Source organism: Brassica rapa, chromosome A04 (assembly GCF_000309985.2).
Source record: "Brassica rapa cultivar Chiifu-401-42 chromosome A04, CAAS_Brap_v3.01, whole genome shotgun sequence".
Lineage (NCBI taxonomy): Eukaryota > Viridiplantae > Streptophyta > Magnoliopsida > Brassicales > Brassicaceae > Brassica > Brassica rapa.
In genome coordinates this window covers 9198725-9217397 of record NC_024798.2, presented here as the reverse complement: position 1 = coordinate 9217397, position 18673 = coordinate 9198725, and the positions used below count along the sequence as shown (strand labels likewise).

Genomic DNA, 18673 nt, shown 5'->3' with positions numbered 1-18673 from the left:
TACTAATATAAAATATTAGATATCAATGGAAGCTGGTAGTAAAAAATTTAAACAAATTTAAGAATATATAAATTTAAAGTTTACTATATTGTTTATTTCTTTTAAATTTATTAAAATATTTGTTCAATATTTATCGGGAACTATTTTACTGATTTATAGTTAATTATACATCACAATGATTTAAAAACATTTGTTTAATATCCTTTTGAGAATATGTATTTTCGAAATTTAAGTGAAAATTGCAAAATTCTATTTAACATGATTTCTCAAATGTCAGTTTGGCAATTTTTAAATAACCGATTGGTAGTTTCTAGTTTGTAAGGTAAACCATAAATAGATGGCAATGTTATAGCTAACGATGTTAATGTGTTTATATCAAATTTCATAAACTTCTAGGTAGTGAATTAGATATTCAATCCTAGCTAGCAAATAATGTGAATGTTGCCAATTATTAACTTAAAGTGATATAGGCAAGATAAAAAAAAACACCAAAAAGTTGGTTGTGGTTTATAGGTAACTTAAACCAAATGTTTATGATATATGAAACTAAAATGTATGTCAGATTGTTTAATTGTATGTGTAAGAAAGTAAGCCAATTATCTCTTAAGAAACGTCAAAATTTGGTTGTGGTTTATAGGTGGCTCAAACTATATGTTTGTGCTAAACAAAACCAAAAGTTAAATCCTTAAACAAAAAATAAAAGAAAACCAAAAATATTGGTCGAATGGTTTAATTGTATGTGTGAGATAGTAATATATATATATATATATCCCCTATTTTATATATTAAAAAAGAAGTCACAACTTTGATTCATGTGTGATTTTTTTTTAAAAATAGAACTAATAGATCTATTCCTACAAAGTCATGTTATATTTAATTTCTAATTTTATCATTTAAATATTAGGCCTACAAGAAATTTTTATTGGGCTATTAATAATTTGATTTAAAGAATAGATAATTCATTAGATTTATAGATAATATAAACTAAATAGATATAATTTAATATTGTAATACTATACCTCTATATGTTAAATATTTAAATATTTATCGATGTTAACTTTTATAACTATAAAGATTTATTTTTTAAATAAAAAAAATCATATTATCTAATAATGATTAATCTTTACTACTTTAAACCAATAAAAAAATTTTTAAACTATATATCTTATTTTAAAAATTAAACAAAAACTAAATGTTTATATTTACTCGATAATATAGACCTATGAAACGAAAAGTATAATTTTTTAAAACTTTCTAAATTTGTGAAATGTTACAATATCTTTGAATGTGACAATAAAATAATATTTTACTAATTTATATATATAATTACTATAATGAAATAATAATCCAAAAATATATATAGAAGAAGATACAAATACATGTGAAAGTTTGAAACAATCTATTCAATGTAAAATATACCGTAATGTTATAAAAATTGATAGACACATATATATTATAATATATACCAATTTAGAATTGAAAAAAAAATATTTATATAAAAAATAAATGAAAACAAAAATCTGCGCGGTTGCGCGGATCGAGATCTAGTATATATTAAAAGAGAAGCATTATAACATTTTAACTATGACACATGTCATCAATAGAATGTTTCTTAAAGTCTCTAGAGAAATATGTTGTTCCACTAAACATATATTATATATTTTTTATTAAACTAACCATGAAATTAATTAATAGTCTATAATTATTATGTTTCCTTCTTTATTTAAATAAAAGCTACAGAATTACTAAAAATGAATAAAATATATATTCGCCAACTAATGATTTTGATGATAAAGATTTGACAATAATTTACATATCTTCCATTATTTTTAATGTTATATTATTAAAATAAATTAAACAATCATATTAACCATATAATAATAATTTAGATCTTTTGTATATGTTATATCTTGAATTTTTAAAACCGTCTATAAATAACAAAAATTGTTAAAAGTCTCACATTGAAAATTTTATGATTTATAGTTTATTTTGTTTTTATAATAAAATACAAATGATCATAAAATCATATGAATGATAAAAAAAACATAAAGCTATATGAGTAAAAATCACATTTAATAGATAACAATATATATATATATATATATATATATATATAAGGCTTATGAATGGTCAAACTTCATATTCAACAATTATTAGAATATGCATTTTATTCCCGCGTATGTGTGCGGATAATCACCGAAAGACTAAAGTAAACCAACTTATGGAAATGAAGCTAAACCGAATGATTTGAATTTTGTATTATTATTTTATCTGTAGATAACCGAATGATGGTTTAATGTGATGTTGGTTTAAATTAAGTAATTTGGTTATATGTTATATTAGATGATAACCTGCACTCATGCGCGGGTGAGTTTTTTATACTAATTTTTGTTCATTAAATAATTTTAGCATTTTGTAACACTACAATCTTTATCGATTGTAAAATGACGAATACAAATGTTGATCCCTTAAATGTATCACCATTGTTTGAAGAGTTAACTTATTACAATTCATTTTAATTATTTTTAAGAATTGATATGCACAAAATAAAATTGAATTTTGCGGTTAACACTAATCACCAAAACCAGATAAGCAACATCAATTGTAAATTGACGAAAGGAAATTATGTTTTCTGCTCTCGATTTGTTTACTATTAACTCTCCATAAGTTATCATCTAATATTAAGATCTATAAAAAAACCAATGAAAATTTTGAAATTAATATAGTATATAATTTAATTTAAATGATATTAATATACATATATATAATATGAATATTTATTGATGAGACTTCATATTCATACGATTTATGATCATTTATATCTTGCTTGAAGAAATAAAAGTTAAACCATTGATCACAAAAATTTTAATGTGGGACTTTTACAATTTTAATTAATTTATAGTCGGTAAAAAAGTTTAAAATACAACATATAAGAAAAAATCTATTTTTTACTATATGCTTAATATGACTGTTTAATTCTTTTAATAATATAAAATTAAACAAAAATAGAGAGGATATAAAATATGTATTACTCATAATTATTAATTGTCATATAAATGTTAATCATATTAGGTAATTTCGTAGCTTTTAGTTAATGAAGAAATTAAGAATATTTCTTTGTATACTACTAATCAATTTCAAATTTAGTTTAATAAAAAGTATAATATATATTTATATGGACCAATTTATTTTTTTAAAAATTCTAAAAATCATCATAATGATGACACGTGGCTACGAAAACATGTTTTTAGTGCTCCAGAATTAACATATAAAGGATAAGTAGTTTTAGTATTAATGAAAGATTTTGAATGTGTCCAAAACCTAATAACAACCTTTAACAGTAGATACAACTATAGGAGCCTAATTTAATAGATTAGATAATTTTTAGATAACTAATAAGTATATACGTAGAATAAACATCAGCAATAGACATGTTAAAAATGGTTAGATAATCATTTTCTGATGGTAAAGACATTTAATAATATAAAGCATGAATATGTTTGCTTGTGATCTAATTGTAATAAGAGGTGGACTTAAGAGGTTATAATATCACATGCCTAAATTTTTACATTATCTTTATTTTTTTTGTCTAAAAGTTCTTTTATTCGATATTGTCTATCAAAATGAATAACATAAAATTTGATATGATACATTGGATCAAGAAAGCCAAAGCAAGCTCTTGAGAAATAATCTAACCCGTCGAAAAATATGATCTAACAAATACTCTTAGAAGAGAAATCAATGATAAATCACAAGAGAAAACAAGTTTAGTTGGATGTTGCCAAAACATTGATATCAGAATGATCTTATTCCTCGATTTTTGACAATCGAAGTGCTTTTCCGCATCACAACAGGCTGCAATCATCTTCATTACCTACACAATAAAAGTTCTTTAGCTAAAAATAGATTTTTTTCTTTGGTTAAAAATGTTTCAGAAGAGATATCTTCCAAAAAGTGTGTTCTAGAACCCATCGAATAATCTGCGATAATCATAATAACAAAGATTGGAGCAAAACGAATGTATTTCAGATTACAAAAATCGGTAAAAATGAAAATATCCCAGTAAACTTGGAAAGATACCACCAAAGTAAAACCATAATACTAGAAAACAAGGAAGATAAAACCATTGAAAGAAAAATTCTAGTGCCGTTGCTATGAAAGCCACTGGCGTAAGCACACAAAAAATATCCTTTTTTCTTTCCCTCTGACGGCTAGGGCCACATTTACATAACCAAGTACATTAAACGCAATTATTTTGGTGCTATCGCATTCAAATCTTATACAATAAAGGAGACTTTTCTCTCTCCTTAGGCCTCCACTTCAAATTTTAGACTGGGGCAAATTGTGCCACCTGGCATGAATTTTATAGAACATCAAATTTTGTTTTTTTCGCTGAGTTATGTTACGTATTGTGTAAATTATGATATTTATTGAGCCTATAAATGATTTTTCATACTGGCCCAATTATTTAGGGTTTGTTTTAATTTGACGGAGGAGATCATAAGTCCAGTCGCCGTGTTCCTTCTGATCTCACCAAATCCTAACACCCTCTGTGAAACGGCTTCAGTTACTCTTTCAGATACATTAATCCAAGCATTCATGTGGTTAGCACCACTTCTCCCACTCTCTCGCATTAAATCGCCATTAGCATCCATCCGACTGAAGCTCCACCTATAAATGTGTTTGTTGTCTGCGATGAATAGTCCCACCGGTACGAAATCCGTAAAGGTGGCTCTCTGTCAAACATCAACTCCAACTATGGTGAATTCCGATGATTGATATTTCTGCATGTGGGTTGAAGACCTTAGATTGATGCTTCACCACTGGTTCTGGCCACTGGATTTTGTTACACTAATTTAGGATATCAGGCTTCATAGATCGATGAATATTGGTGAGTTATACTTGATTTGTCAATCTATAAATATGTTGATCTCTATTTTAAGGTTACAAATAATTTGGCTTTTCATTTCAGTATTCATCGGTTCATAATAAGGAGTCAGCCAAAGGTTGTTAATTGCTACATGAGTAGACAATATTCTTGCCAAGAACACGATGCTTAGATAAATTGATATTTATGAAGGTATTTGATATCTTCCTTTTGCTTGATGGAGATCTCAAAGCCAATTTAATTTTCTTTCTAAATCTCACTCCCTATGATTCGCATTGGTATTTAGGCAGGAGAAGCTCAATAAGCACTTGAAAAGGAATATATTTTTAGAGCAGAGAGTGAAGTAAGAGAGGAATTATCACAAACACTTCATCACAACGAGGTTAATATTTTTTGCTCGCTATCATAGCTCCAAGTTCCTTCCTTCTTTCCTATTAACTTTAAACTTTCCTAATACAAGTTATTTTGTTCTTTCATTTGTTTTTTCTCACAATCACAGCTCTGTGTTTCTTTCTCTCTTCATGGCAATAAGGTCAACACACTTGGTTTGTCCATTTTGCTTCCTCTATTTTCACGAATTTCAATGTAAATGTTTATTTATTAATCCAAAAGAACTTACAAATTTATGTTTCTTTCTTTCGTAAAGGAGCAAACTTTAATGGTGCTTCCTCTGTATTCTTCATATCATTGGCTAACGCAAAGAGTTTTCTTCACACTCACTGGCATGTCGATAAGTTACACTTACGTATTTTTATTTTGGCTCAAGTGTTGCACCTACAGGAGCTGACTTCTTTGTGATAACTGCGTTTGAATTTGCCTTGATGTTATAATCTGTATCATACCCCATGGTGATTATCAAATTCCTCTCCTGACATTCTTTTTCTTTTATTTCAAAGATGAGCCACATAGGTCAGTTTTTTTTTCTTGTCTCTATCTTCCTGTTTAGTTACATTTTATTTTGGAGCAGACGTATAGTATCAGCTCATAGAACATATCTCTCTCGGTCTTCCTGTTAAGTTACAGCACTATTGTCACAACAATAGTTTCTAATAAACACCAATTATGTGCAGTCATTCTGTCTCATATAGTTTCTCAAGGACAAACTGAACTAAATATGTTGAAAATTTTCGATCTCATGTTGACTTTCAAGCTTTTGGGCATAGAATTAGATGTCAGTCACGCACCAGGATTAAGTTAGGACCGTACATGCAAGTGGAAAAGCTTAGTCTCCCTCATGACATGTTGCTCGCTGGTTAATTAAAAGTCAAGGGTCTCACGTCCATAATGCATGAATTACAAGTTCTTATATCAACCGTTCTTATATCAACCGTCCCGCGGGCCGCCTGCTATACCACATATAAAAGGTGAGCTCAAACGTCACGGGGGTAGTAGCAACAAGGAGAACTTAAGATCTGAGTTGAGGTTGGTCTCTTCTTCTCTGTGTTTCAAAGTCTTTAGATGTTGTTCCCATGTAATTTATGCCATTCAAACATGTAATATATTTATTTTAATTGGAAAATGTTGTAAGAGACCTCCTTTTCGTATGAGTAATCTTTTGTTATGGTTTATTGTAATAAATACGATTCAGCATTTAGAAAATACACTTTACCAACTTCGAGTGCTGTCTTTACGATCAATATACATCTGATTGGTCAAATTGATATAGTCACAACTTCATCTTTTTTTTGGGAATCCTCACAACTTCTTAATTTTGACAAATTCAGAGCTAAAACAAACGGGCGGTTAATATGGCAGCTTTGATTATTTGAAATGATCACCATAAGCATCGCTCACCAAATATAATTCCTTGAAATCAACCTGGCAGAGTCCAAAGCATCAAACTATTATAATACCCATACAAAGGATTCATATAACCTAAGCAAAAATCATTTATCATCTCATCTTTGGCTGCTGTTTATGAACAATGTTTTTCTCCATTTAAAAGTTCGTCTCACAGCAAAGCTTCACTTTGATTAAAGATGTATCATCAGTTTTTTAACATGTTGTCGTATTGTTTACAGACAAGGAAAAAAAACACGTTTAAAATCGGTTTTCATGTTAATCTGTGATATCATTGACTGACTATAATCACTAAAAGATACAGGTGTAAGTTATTATAGTATATGTGATACAAAAATCTTTGACTGACTATAATCACTATAATCACTGCGACAACAACAGGTCTTCTTAGATAGTGTTTCAAAACATGATACTGAGTGATTAGAGTAAGAAGACAAAGAATTATGATATAACTAAAGATTTGGTTCTAGGTATATATATAATGATAATTGTTATTGACTACGAAGACACGCTCACATGAACATTGCATTGAAGGCTTTTTTTTTTAAAGAAAAAAACACTTTCTATGAACTAAGACATTTTTCTTAAACCATGTCACTGCTTTTAATAAGTTAAGTTTGTCTAGCTAATCAATTACTACTCGGTTATCAATGTCAAGAAATATTTGGGACCACCATAGTCAAATTAGAAAAACATTTAAAAATTTAAAACAAATTCATTTGCATGAAACACATTAATGGTCGAACAAGTATATAATCTATAAATGGAATAATAAAAGAGATAGAAATTCCTTGAAAAAAACAACAAATAGTAAAAATTTAATACTATTTTAAATTAAAATAAATTAAAATTTCAAAAGTTTGCTAAATTTTAAATAATATTTATATTATTTGCTCATTTGTTCACCCGCCTGTAGGTACTATTTGGTACTTAATAAAAATAAAAATTCAAAAATTGTTCCGTCTATATACTGACCACATGATACTTAACCGTATAAATATGTTCTTTAAATAAAATATTAACTTTACTTTATGTTTAAATTTTAACTAAATTAACCTTTTTACGATTATCGGCTTTTTATTCACTTTTATTAAATCGATTAGTTACAACTTATACTATTCCACTTTGAACTAATCTACTTCAAAACAAAGTAATACCTTATAGTCGCTAACCACTTAAATAGATCAGAAAAAATATCATTCTCTTTCAACATATTTTCATTTTCATATTTTCGAACATACTCTATTCACTAAGACCATAAAATAAATTGTAAATTCATGTAAGAATGAAACATATGAACCGGCGCGTAGCGCCGGAATACCACTAGTTTATGATATGTTTGGGTTTGGAAATAATAGGAGTGGTCAGTTTCTTATCTTAGCGGCCCCATCATAATGCATTAGGTTCATACGCATATATATATTATATATATCGTTATAAATTTAGTTGTATATAATGGATTAAGTTCCAAAAAATGAATAGGTCTAACAATTTTTTATATTATATTTTTATAATAATTTTATTTTAATAATATAAATGACAAAAAATTGTTATATTAGTTGATCATGCTTTACAATATTCTTTTTGTAACAACTATTTTTTTATTTATTTTTATCTTTTTATTTTTCAAACATAACATAACTTGACAAATACTTATTATTATTTATTTTTTTAAGTATGAAATATGAAATAATAAAATATTATTGATGATTTTTTATCTATACATTTATCTAGAGGGGATAAATCCAAAAAACTCCTAAATAAATATGACATGACACATAAGAAATCATGACATGACTCATAATTAAATGTGATATAGATAAATACAATTAATGATTATTTATATTTTTGGTAAACTTTTTACAATATAGTAGTAAAATATACATCGTCATTAAGTAAATATGACATCAAATAATATAATAATATATATAATAAAATTTTAGAAATTTTAAAATATTATTTATTTCTAGTTTTCATAATTATATAATTTTGTTAAGAAAACAACTTTCAAAATTTACAATTTAAAAAAAATTATAAAATTTTAATCGTAATATTATTAGTTTCTTTTATACATCTACAAATTTTAGAAATAACATTTAATTTTATTTTTTGATAATTATACAACTTCATATCATATTTTTACTAATTTTATACAAGTTGATTTAATATATTTTTATCCAAAAGAAACAGATAAGACATCTATCTAAAAATTATAATTTTGAAGATTACATATCTATTTTTAAATATAATTTTGAAAAAATAAAATTCATTGGTTTTCTTAATTTTAATTTTATGTTAAATTAATCAACATTTATATTAAAATATCGATGATAAATAATAGAATATAAAACAATAATAAATATAATTTTTAAATATAATTTAAATTTAAAAATTTTATTATGGTGGAAAAAACACCTTATTGATCGCATAACTGAGGGTGAAAGAAATTTCTTATTTCTTTCTGACACGTTTTTAATACAATAGACAAAAGTCAATTTTAGGTTACTGAGATTTTTGGTTGGTGATAAATTCAGTCGGTGGAAAATAAATAACGATTATAATTTATTTTGTTCACACAACTGAATTTCTCTACAATCTATACGCACTCATCATCAGTTATCTGTCACCACAAAAGAAATCTCCAAAAGAAATGGTTTCTTCGCTTAACGTCATCGACGTGTCACGAGTCACCCCGTCTGACTCGTCCGAGTCACTCACTCTCCCGCTCACTTTCTTTGACCTAATCTGGTACAAACTCCACCCCGTCGAACGAGTCATCTTCTACCGACTTACGGACGTAACGCGCCCTTTCTTCGACTCGGTCATCGTACCCAATCTCAAGTCCTCTCTTTCCTCATCCCTCTCTCACTACCTCCCACTCGCTGGGAAACTCGTCTGGGACTCACTCGACAAAAAACCAACCCTAGTCTACTCCCCAAACGACGGCGTTTCATTCACCATAGCCGAGTCAAAAGCCGATTTCTCACTGTTAACCGGAAACAAACCGTTCCCCACAACCGAGTTGTACCCATTGGTGCCCGAGTTACGAACCTCCGACGAATCAGCCTCTGCTGTGTCGTTTCAAGTCACGCTTTTTCCAAACCAAGGATTTTGCGTCGGTGTAGCTGCACACCATGCCGTTTTAGATGGAAAAACGACAACCATGTTCCTCAAATCATGGGCCTACACATGCAAACTCCAACAAGACCAAACGGTAAACGCTTCTTTATTACCGCAGGATCTAACCCCGATTTACGATCGTACGGTCATAAAAGATCCGAACGATATCGAAACGGAGGTTATGAATCACTGGAAGTCTAAACTCAAAATCATCTCCGACGGCAACGTGAAGAGCTTAAAGATTCTTCCGACGCCGGAGCCTAGTCCCGACGTCGTCCGATTCACTCTCGATCTCACTCGTGAAGATATCCAAACGCTTCGAGAGCGACTCAAGAGAGAATCGTCTGCGTCCTCGTCACCCAAAGAGCTTCGATTGTCGACGTTTGTGGTTACGTTCTCGTACGCGTTTACTTGTTTAGTCAGAGCTCGTGGCGGAGATCCGAAGAGACCAATCGGGTACGTGTTCTCGGTGGACTGTCGAAGCCTTCTTGATCCGCCGATCCCTTCGAATTATTTCGGGAACTGCCTTTCGGCGTCGTTTAATATGAAGTTAACGGCGGAGACGTTTATGGGTGAAGAAGGGTTCTTGAATGCGGCGAGAATGGTTAGCGATTCGGTTGAGGAGTTGGATGAAACGGTGTCGTCAAATATTCCAGAGATTTTTGCAGCGAATTCAAGTCTTCCACCAGGAGCGCAGCTTATTTCTGCTTCCGGGTCAAGCCGGTTTGGAGTATACGGGTTAGATTTCGGGTGGGGTAAACCGGAGAGGGTTGCGATTGTGTCCATCGATCAAGGGGAAGTGATTTCTATGGCGGACGGTAGAGATGGGATTGGTGGTGTGGAGCTTGGCTTTTCTCTCCAGAAACACGAAATGGAGAATTTGATTTATTTGCTTCCTGAGGGATTAAAAGGCTAAATCATTTTCCTTTTAAAATTTCCTTTCTGTCATTTTTTTTTTAAGGAATTGAATAATAATTAAACTAAAACTGAGTTAGTGTTTTCAGTAATAGCAGTTGTAATCAATTCTAAGGGTTTCAGCTTATTGCAAATTTTTGTTGGAGTAAATTTTGATATATAAATTTTATGCTTACAAAAAAAAATTATCTTATATATTAAAAGAGAAGTCATGACTTTTTTCATGTGTGATTTTTTTTATTTGGACCATCACTTAGAAATCTTATTAAATGTATTTTATTAAGAATAATAATACATAGAATCTTTAAAATACTTTAATCATAATATCTTTTGATATCTTTTTATTTAAAATATAAATATATTTATTTTAAAAATCTAACAAATCTGTTTTAAAAGATTTTTACAAGATTTTCATTTTCGAAATTATATTTAAATATTTTTCATTAATTTGGAAATTAATTTGAATTATTATTATACATTAATAAATTCAGTAATCATTTATAAAATAAAAAATAAAAAATTCTGTAATATTTTATATATTATATAATCATAATCAATCATATTAAAAGAAAATTATTATATTGAGCTAAGTATAATAAAATTGTATTAAATTTATAAATTTTATAAATTTTATTTTCATAAGTATAAAATATTTATGTTCAAAAATAAAATCTAATATGTTGGTAAGATGGATTAAGCAAAATATATAATACATGCATAAAAATTAATATGTATTTTTGTAAGGTTATAATATAAAATCTTTGCAACTACTTTAATCATAATGTATTTTCATTTTAAATATAATATATATTTATATATTATATTTAAAAATTCTAATAAATATGTGTAAAAGTATTTTAACAATAATTTAATATATTTTAAGTTATCGTTTATAAAATAAGAAATAAATAAATTATATCCTATTTTACCCACTTTATAGTCATGATCATGTTAAAATACAATTATTATACTTAAATAAATATGATAAAAGTATATTCAATTGATAAATTTATAAATTTTATTTTCATAAATATAAAATATTTATTTAAAATATAATATGATGATAGAACAGCTTAAAATTAACAAACTATATAATACATGTCTAAAAATTAACATATCTTAGACTTTTATATATACAATAATAAATTATATAAAATGAATAAGCATAAACATATTGGTAAAAAGAAATCCAGTTTTGAAAGACGGGTCAGAATTTAGCATAAATTAAATACAAAAACAATTAATTAATTATAATATGTAAATTATAAAATTATTGTATTTGAAATAGTTATATAAATATTTAAGTATATGATTAATATTAAAAATATATACAACTTATGTTCTAAAACAATAATTTATGTATAGAAAAGTGAAAACAAACACCCGTGCGGTTGCACGGGTCAAAATCTAGTGCATATTAAAAGATTAAAAGATTGAGACGGATCCATATATGAACTAAAAACAATAGTGAATTAAAAACAAAACTCATGTTATTACTAAAACTACAAGAATTTGGAAGCTACAGTTTGCAATAAGTGATCTGAATCTGAATCAGTGAATCCTAGACTTAAAAATAAGATGTATTTGGATTTTAAAGAAAGTAAACATTATTGTTTTCTAACAAAATAACAAAATGATGCAACCATATCGAGTACAAAGTCGTCTCTTTGACAAAATTTGAAACACACAATTAAAGAGTAACAAACTGTAAAACGAAACAAAACCACAAACAACAAAAACGTAAGAAACAAAGAATCAGCCAAATTATTATCATTATTATTACCTTCTTCTCATTCAGACAAAAGCAGGCATGTCCTTAACCCATGCATCAAGTGGCTTACCAATGGAGTAAACGATGAAACCAATCTCTCTCAACTTGTCCACATTCAGAACGTTTCTTCCATCGAAGATAAAAGCTGGTTTCTGCATGTTGTCAAAGATCTTCTGGTAGTCCAAAGACTTGAACTCATCCCACTCAGTCAAAACGCAAACCGCATGCGCGTCTTTAGTAGCTTCATACGCGTCCCATTTCACACTCACTTGTTTCACCGTGGTCGGGCTCATCGGCTGCAAGTGTAGCGGATGGTCCCAGTCGAACTTTTTCATCGAAAGGTCTCTCTGAATCTGCTCTTCAGTGACTTGAGGATCATAGATGCTGATCTGCGCTTTGTCTCCCAACAAACCTTTGCACACGTCAATGGCTGGTGTCTCCCTCGTGTCACCCGTGTCTTTCTTGAACGCAAATCCGAGGATAGCAACCTTCTTGTTGGAGACTGTGTTGAACATAGAGGAGACGATTCTGTTCACGAATCGGTTCTTCTGGTAATCGTTGATCTTGATCACTTGTTTCCAGTACTCAGCAACTTCTGGAAGTCCGTTGCACTGACAGATGTAGACCAGATTGAGAATGTCCTTCTGGAAACAAGAGCCTCCGAATCCAACACTAGCGTTCAAGAACTTGGGACCGATTCTCGAATCAGTACCGACAGCGTAGGCCACTTGAGTGACATCAGCTCCGGTGGATTCACACAGAGCCGACATGGCGTTGACTGATGAAATCCTCTGAGCCAAGAAAGCGTTTGCAGCTAGCTTTGAAAGCTCGGCGGACCAGAGATTGGTCGTGATGATCTGGCCCTCAGGAACCCAGTTTGCATACACTTCCTTAAGCGTCTGAACAGCTTTGAAACCTTCAGGTGTCTCTCGCCCTCCGATGAGAACACGGTCAGGGTTGAAAAGATCACTGATCGCAGTTCCTTCCGCGAGAAACTCAGGATTCGAAAGGATCTGAAACTTGATCCCTTTGCTGTTATGCATCAAGATCTTCTCGATGGCTTCAGCTGTTTTCACGGGCACAGTCGATTTCTCAACCACGATCTTGTCGGAAACGGACACGTCAGCAATCATACGAGCAGCACTCTCCCAGTAAGTGAGATCGGCGGCTTTGCCAGCTCCAAGACCAGTGGTTTTCGTGGGTGTGTTGACAGAGACGAAGACGATATCAGCTTCTCTGACGTGCTTCTCAACGTCGGTGCTGAAGAAGAGGTTCTTGCCTCTGCATTGCTTGACGATGTCTTCAAGGCCAGGCTCGTAGATGGGAAGCTGGTCACTGTTCCATGCGTTGATACGTGGAACAGAGATGTCAACGACTGCTACTTCAACGTGTGGGCATTTGAGTGCAATCACAGCCATCGTTGGACCACCAACATATCCAGCTCCAATACAACAGATCTTCACCATCTTTTTCAAACACTCTCTGCAAATAATCGAATCAAAACTTCATAACAACATTCATACCAATTTCGATACAGATCAAGATCGCATAGCAACACTCAAAGAGTCCAAATCAATCTCCCTCTGTAGTCGTCGAATCAAAGCTGCTATAGATCGAATAGCAACAAAGATCCACATTCGTGATTCAAAATCAAAGCCAGAAACGGATCAGATCTGGAGTTTATATGCAAGCAAGAGATCACTCACGATTCAATCTGATCGAAAATTTCTCGCGAATCACACGGATCTAAACACAATCTAGCTAAATTAACAAGAGATCTATACATTCGAGCGTTATTGATTAGATTTCAAACACATACAGATCCGATCTCTAAGATCTGAGAGATTATCAATCAGCGATTCAGAGATCAGCTAAGAATCAACTACCTCGCGAGAAGAGCAAATTGAAAATGGAGCTTAGAGATTGAAAGGAATCGGTGAAAAGATAGATCGACGATACCTTGGGAGATTAGCAGCGAAGAAGATGTTCTCTTGGAAGAGGAGAATGAAGTTTCAACGAAGAAGAAAGAAGAGAGGGGAGATATTTATAGGAGACACATTTCCGATTTTACCCCTTTTGACATGCTAACTTATGGTGGGACAACCATTTAATCACACGCAAGGGTGAACGCAGAGTACGTTGGAAGTATTATATGAAATGACGAGAATGCCCCTGATGAAAGTAGGCCATGCTTATGATACATCCATCCATCATGAAGGGTGTGCACGACGAGCTCACTAGCAAAGCAACACATTTGCAGTTAGAAAAAAAACAAGTTTATGAAAAATCTGCAGACGACGAAGACAGCTTATTATGGTTTGACGGTGCTCACTCAAACTGAGAAATGTGTTGTTGTTGGCTTACCTCTTTGGGTAAAGATTTCAGCTTCGTAAACCATAAGTAACCTTTAGCCACATCTAGGGCTTAGAGATTTTTAACCGAACCGAACCGAAACGAAAAGTTCGGTTAGTTTAGTAAAAAAATATTCGAATTTCGGTTTGGTTCGAGAATCGGTTAGTTCGGTTTTCTAAATAAATTTCAAACAGCACCAACCTTGACCGAAATTCTGAACCGAACTAATCAAAATAACCGAACGGAACTAACCAAAATCGAAACCGAAGTAAACGAAATTTTTTCACATCTACAAGTCCATGGTAGGTAAAATGCCGACAAGATCAATCCCGGTTCGTTTTGCAAGTATTCAGGATGCATTAACCTCTGTAAAAATTCCAGGTCTGACCAACAAGTTTCTTCTAAAACTTGATTCTTTGACCAATTAGGGTTCATCATAAGTGCAGCTTCAAAGGAAACATGCACAAACAGTCTTAACACTTGGTTTGACGCATACGCTGAGCACATTGAACGTCCTATCCACAGCCCATCCAAATTGCAGTAGACATTTTAAAGAATTATAGTATAAATTTAACTAAGCATCTTAAAGGAAGCACCATCTAATTAAATAGTAGAATACAACAAGGATTAGAGATAAAACGAAGCAAAGTCCCAATGCTCAAGTAGGTAGGAAACAGCAAAGATTAGAGATAAACAAAGCAAAGTCCAATGCTCAAGTAGTAGAAAACAACATGGATTATGATACAGAAAGCAAAGCCCCACCCTAGGCTTCAGCGTTGACAACAGCACTCGACATTTGCTGAGAAGAAGCATCGCTCTCAAGAAGCCATTCCCTGGCGCAAATCAGCGCCTCCACAGTCTCAGGCCTCAGTGACGTCTTGTACTCATCCATCTCCCTCGGTTCCATGTCAAACACATAGTCGAAGGCTGCAGCGGAGACCGGGATGGAGAGGATGTCTCTAGCCATCTTGCACAATGTTGGGTACTTGAGCTTGTTCTGTTTCCACCAGTCGAGGACATCAAACTCCTGAACCCTGGGAAGCAACGTTTCGTCGAGGTACTGGTCCAGCTCTGACTTGAGGTTCTGCCCCGTTGTCTCCAATATGTAGTTGTCGAAATCAGACAGCCCGTCTGCTTCGGATGCTGGTTTTAGCGGCGCAGGGAGTGCCATGTACTCGTTGAAGAGCTCGTGGATCCCGTCGTCCACGGTCTTGATGTTCTTCCCAGCGTCTTCTCCGAATATCTTGGAGAAGCTGAACTCCACCAGCTTCATCTTGAACCGAGGATCCATCACAACGGCCATTGCCAAAACCAAGCTACACTCTCTCCAGTACTTGTCGACCTTCTCCTTCATGGTTTTAGCTATACCAGCAACGTAAGGATCCTCTCCTGCTATGGCCCGAGAGAGATCAGACTGTGTCTTCCACACTTCATGGAAGAAGGTCACAGCAGAAGGGTTTCCACTAGACTGAAGAGTGGAGGCTGCTTCGTAAAGAGGCTTCAGGAATGTGCAAAGACTCTCCACGTGCATCCAGTCTTCTGCTGAAGGAGGTTGCTTGAAGTCAGGATCAGCAGTGTCTAAGCAAGAGAACACTTCCTTCAACTCCGAAGCAGCCACAAGCATGTTATACGTTGTGTTCCACTGCGTCTTATCATCAAGACAGAGCACCTTGTCGCTAGGAACTTGAAGCTGCTCCTTTAGCTCAACAAACCTCTCCTCGTGAGACTCCGAGGTCTTCACGTGCTTCACACTGTCCCTGATCTTCTTGATCACATCTTTGCCTTTATCAAGAACATCTTTAGCAAGGCCACTGAATGTTCTTGCAACACAGTTCCCTATCACCAACTGACCATCCAGTACTCCAGGGTTCCTGACACAGAGTAGAGATCTGATGTTCTCAACTGCAGTTTTGCTCGCGGGATGGTTGAAGGCAACAGAGAACAGCTTCCCCTCCAGACCCCACTCAGAAACACAGTTGGAAACAGCAAGACTCAATGCTTCTTCAGATTCTGGATAGGGCTCCATCAGAACATTGAGAAGCTTCTTCTGTATCTTCCAGTCACTGTCAATGAAGTGACCGGTAATAAACACATAGCCAAGAGTGAGCTTGGACGTCCACATGTCCAGCGTGAGACACAAGCGTCCAGGGATCCCTTCCAGAGACTTGATGACATTCTGCTTCTCGGAGAGGTAAGTCGCCACACAGTCTCCTTGCACGTTGTTGAAGCTCACATTGTCGAACTGAGGGTGAAGAGCCTGCACGAAGGAGACGAACCCTGGATGCTCAACCATGTGAAGAGGGTAGTCATGCATGATGATCATCTTAGCAATCTCGTGGCGACACTTGTCCTGATCAAACGGAACGTAAGTGTTCTGGGTCCGGTAACGCCTTCTCGGTGTGTGGTCACTCTTGGGAGTCGTCATCATCGGTTGGCTGTTGTCGTTGTCATTGTTGTCATGGGTATGATGAAGAAGCGCAGGGCAAGTCCCTTTGTCGATGTGACGCTTGAGGTGGCTGGTCCCAGCCACTTTGGTGCCGCTGCTGTAAGCAAAGCTCTGGTTACAGCCCTTGCAGAAAGCCCTTCTGCAACCAGGCTCTGTAACACCGATGGTGAAGTGTTCCCACACCTTTGACTTCTTCTTGCGTCGCTTGATCGGTGGTGTGCTCATCTCAACGTCATTGTATACCTCCATTGCTGTCTCCATCTTGGCTACAGAGAATGAACAAAAACAAAAAGACACAAAACGCAGCGTTTAATCAATATTATTGGGGGAGGGTAAAATCGGTGTTTCCAAACTCTTAGCGTAGATCCGGCAAGAACAGATCTGGGACTTCTGAAATCGATTAGACATGAACTAGAGCCCAGATTATTACAGATCCGAGTCGGCCTTTATCAACTTATAATTAAAACAATATTCAAAAACCTCCATGAGTAAATATATTGTTGACGGGTTCGGATTAGTTGCAGATCTGTTTCGAAATAATTGCGCGAAGAACAAACAATTTTAAGTCGAAATTAAAATCAAGGTCGGAAACATTACCTTCGAGCTCGAGGAAGAAAACGCTATGTCCAGATCTGTTTGGGCTTGAGAAACCCGAGAGGCTTTGGTCTGGAAGAAAGCACAAGGTAAAGAGATAATTTGTTAGGTCAATAACAATTAATAGGTCGAGAAAAAGTTCTTTTAACAGAGCTTTTGGGTTAGTTATTGGGCTTTTTCAATTACAGCCCATTGATAACTTAACAACGCTTATGAGGTCTAGCACTTCGCTTTTTGGTCTAGATTTGGTTATTAACGATGTGTCTTGTTTGCGCAGTATTCTAAAGCGGCTTTTGGCGACGCTTAACGCTCTAAACCTCCTAAAACCGTGGCAATTATCTTCTAAACAACCTAAATAATTAATATTTAATAATATATAATTTATAATTTATTGATCAAAAATTATGATAATTAATATATTATATCATAGATTCTTATGAAGATAAAATAATAAGAATTTTATCATTAATAGATAATAATATTTAATATAAACATTGTATATATTGAATATATTACTATAATTTATAATTGATTAGACCGTTTAAAACTTTAAATAATAATGTCGACGATCGCTCGATAGTTCTAGACGCTGTGTTGACCACTGTCCGCTAAGCTTTTTTGAACATCATGTTTGTATTTTTGAAGGATGTAGCTTAAAAGGATAATAATGATCGGGTGAAGAAGAAGATTTATATGCATCGATGAGAGGAGCCAATCATCAAATTTTGCAAATGTGAAGTTATATCTTTCGTGATTATTTCTAATGTAAATAGTTTCTGCTTTATCA

At 33.0% G+C, this 18673-nt stretch overlaps 3 protein-coding genes across 3 annotated transcripts; 1 reads left to right on the top strand and 2 right to left on the bottom strand.

Annotated features, from left to right (window-relative positions):
• Window positions 1-8794: 8794 nt before the first annotated feature.
• LOC103863830 (phenolic glucoside malonyltransferase 1) lies at window positions 8795-10873 on the top strand. The gene has a single exon (XM_009141583.3). It carries the CDS (start codon window positions 9339-9341, stop codon window positions 10722-10724), a length of 1386 nt encoding a protein of 461 aa, XP_009139831.1. The 5' UTR covers window positions 8795-9338; the 3' UTR covers window positions 10725-10873.
• Window positions 10874-12285: 1412 nt separating this feature from the next.
• On the bottom strand, window positions 12286-14584 carry LOC103863829 (UDP-glucose 6-dehydrogenase 4). The gene is made up of 2 exons (XM_009141582.3): window positions 14454-14584; window positions 12286-13976 (listed from the first exon to the last, which is right to left on the bottom strand). Exon 2 carries the CDS (start codon window positions 13958-13960, stop codon window positions 12518-12520), a length of 1443 nt encoding a protein of 480 aa, XP_009139830.1. The 5' UTR covers window positions 13961-13976; window positions 14454-14584; the 3' UTR covers window positions 12286-12517.
• Window positions 14585-15411: 827 nt separating this feature from the next.
• LOC103863828 (zinc finger BED domain-containing protein DAYSLEEPER) lies at window positions 15412-18057 on the bottom strand. The gene is made up of 2 exons (XM_009141580.2): window positions 17890-18057; window positions 15412-17558 (listed from the first exon to the last, which is right to left on the bottom strand). Exon 2 carries the CDS (start codon window positions 17551-17553, stop codon window positions 15610-15612), a length of 1944 nt encoding a protein of 647 aa, XP_009139828.1. The 5' UTR covers window positions 17554-17558; window positions 17890-18057; the 3' UTR covers window positions 15412-15609.
• Window positions 18058-18673: the final 616 nt, after the last annotated feature.

Coding starts and splice junctions, on each gene's coding strand:
- LOC103863830 (XM_009141583.3), top strand. CDS start 9,339: ATGGTTTCTTCGCTTAACGTCATCGACGTGTCACGAGTCACCCCGTCT.
- LOC103863828 (XM_009141580.2), bottom strand. CDS start 17,553: ATGGAGACAGCAATGGAGGTATACAATGACGTTGAGATGAGCACACCA.
- LOC103863829 (XM_009141582.3), bottom strand. CDS start 13,960: ATGGTGAAGATCTGTTGTATTGGAGCTGGATATGTTGGTGGTCCAACG.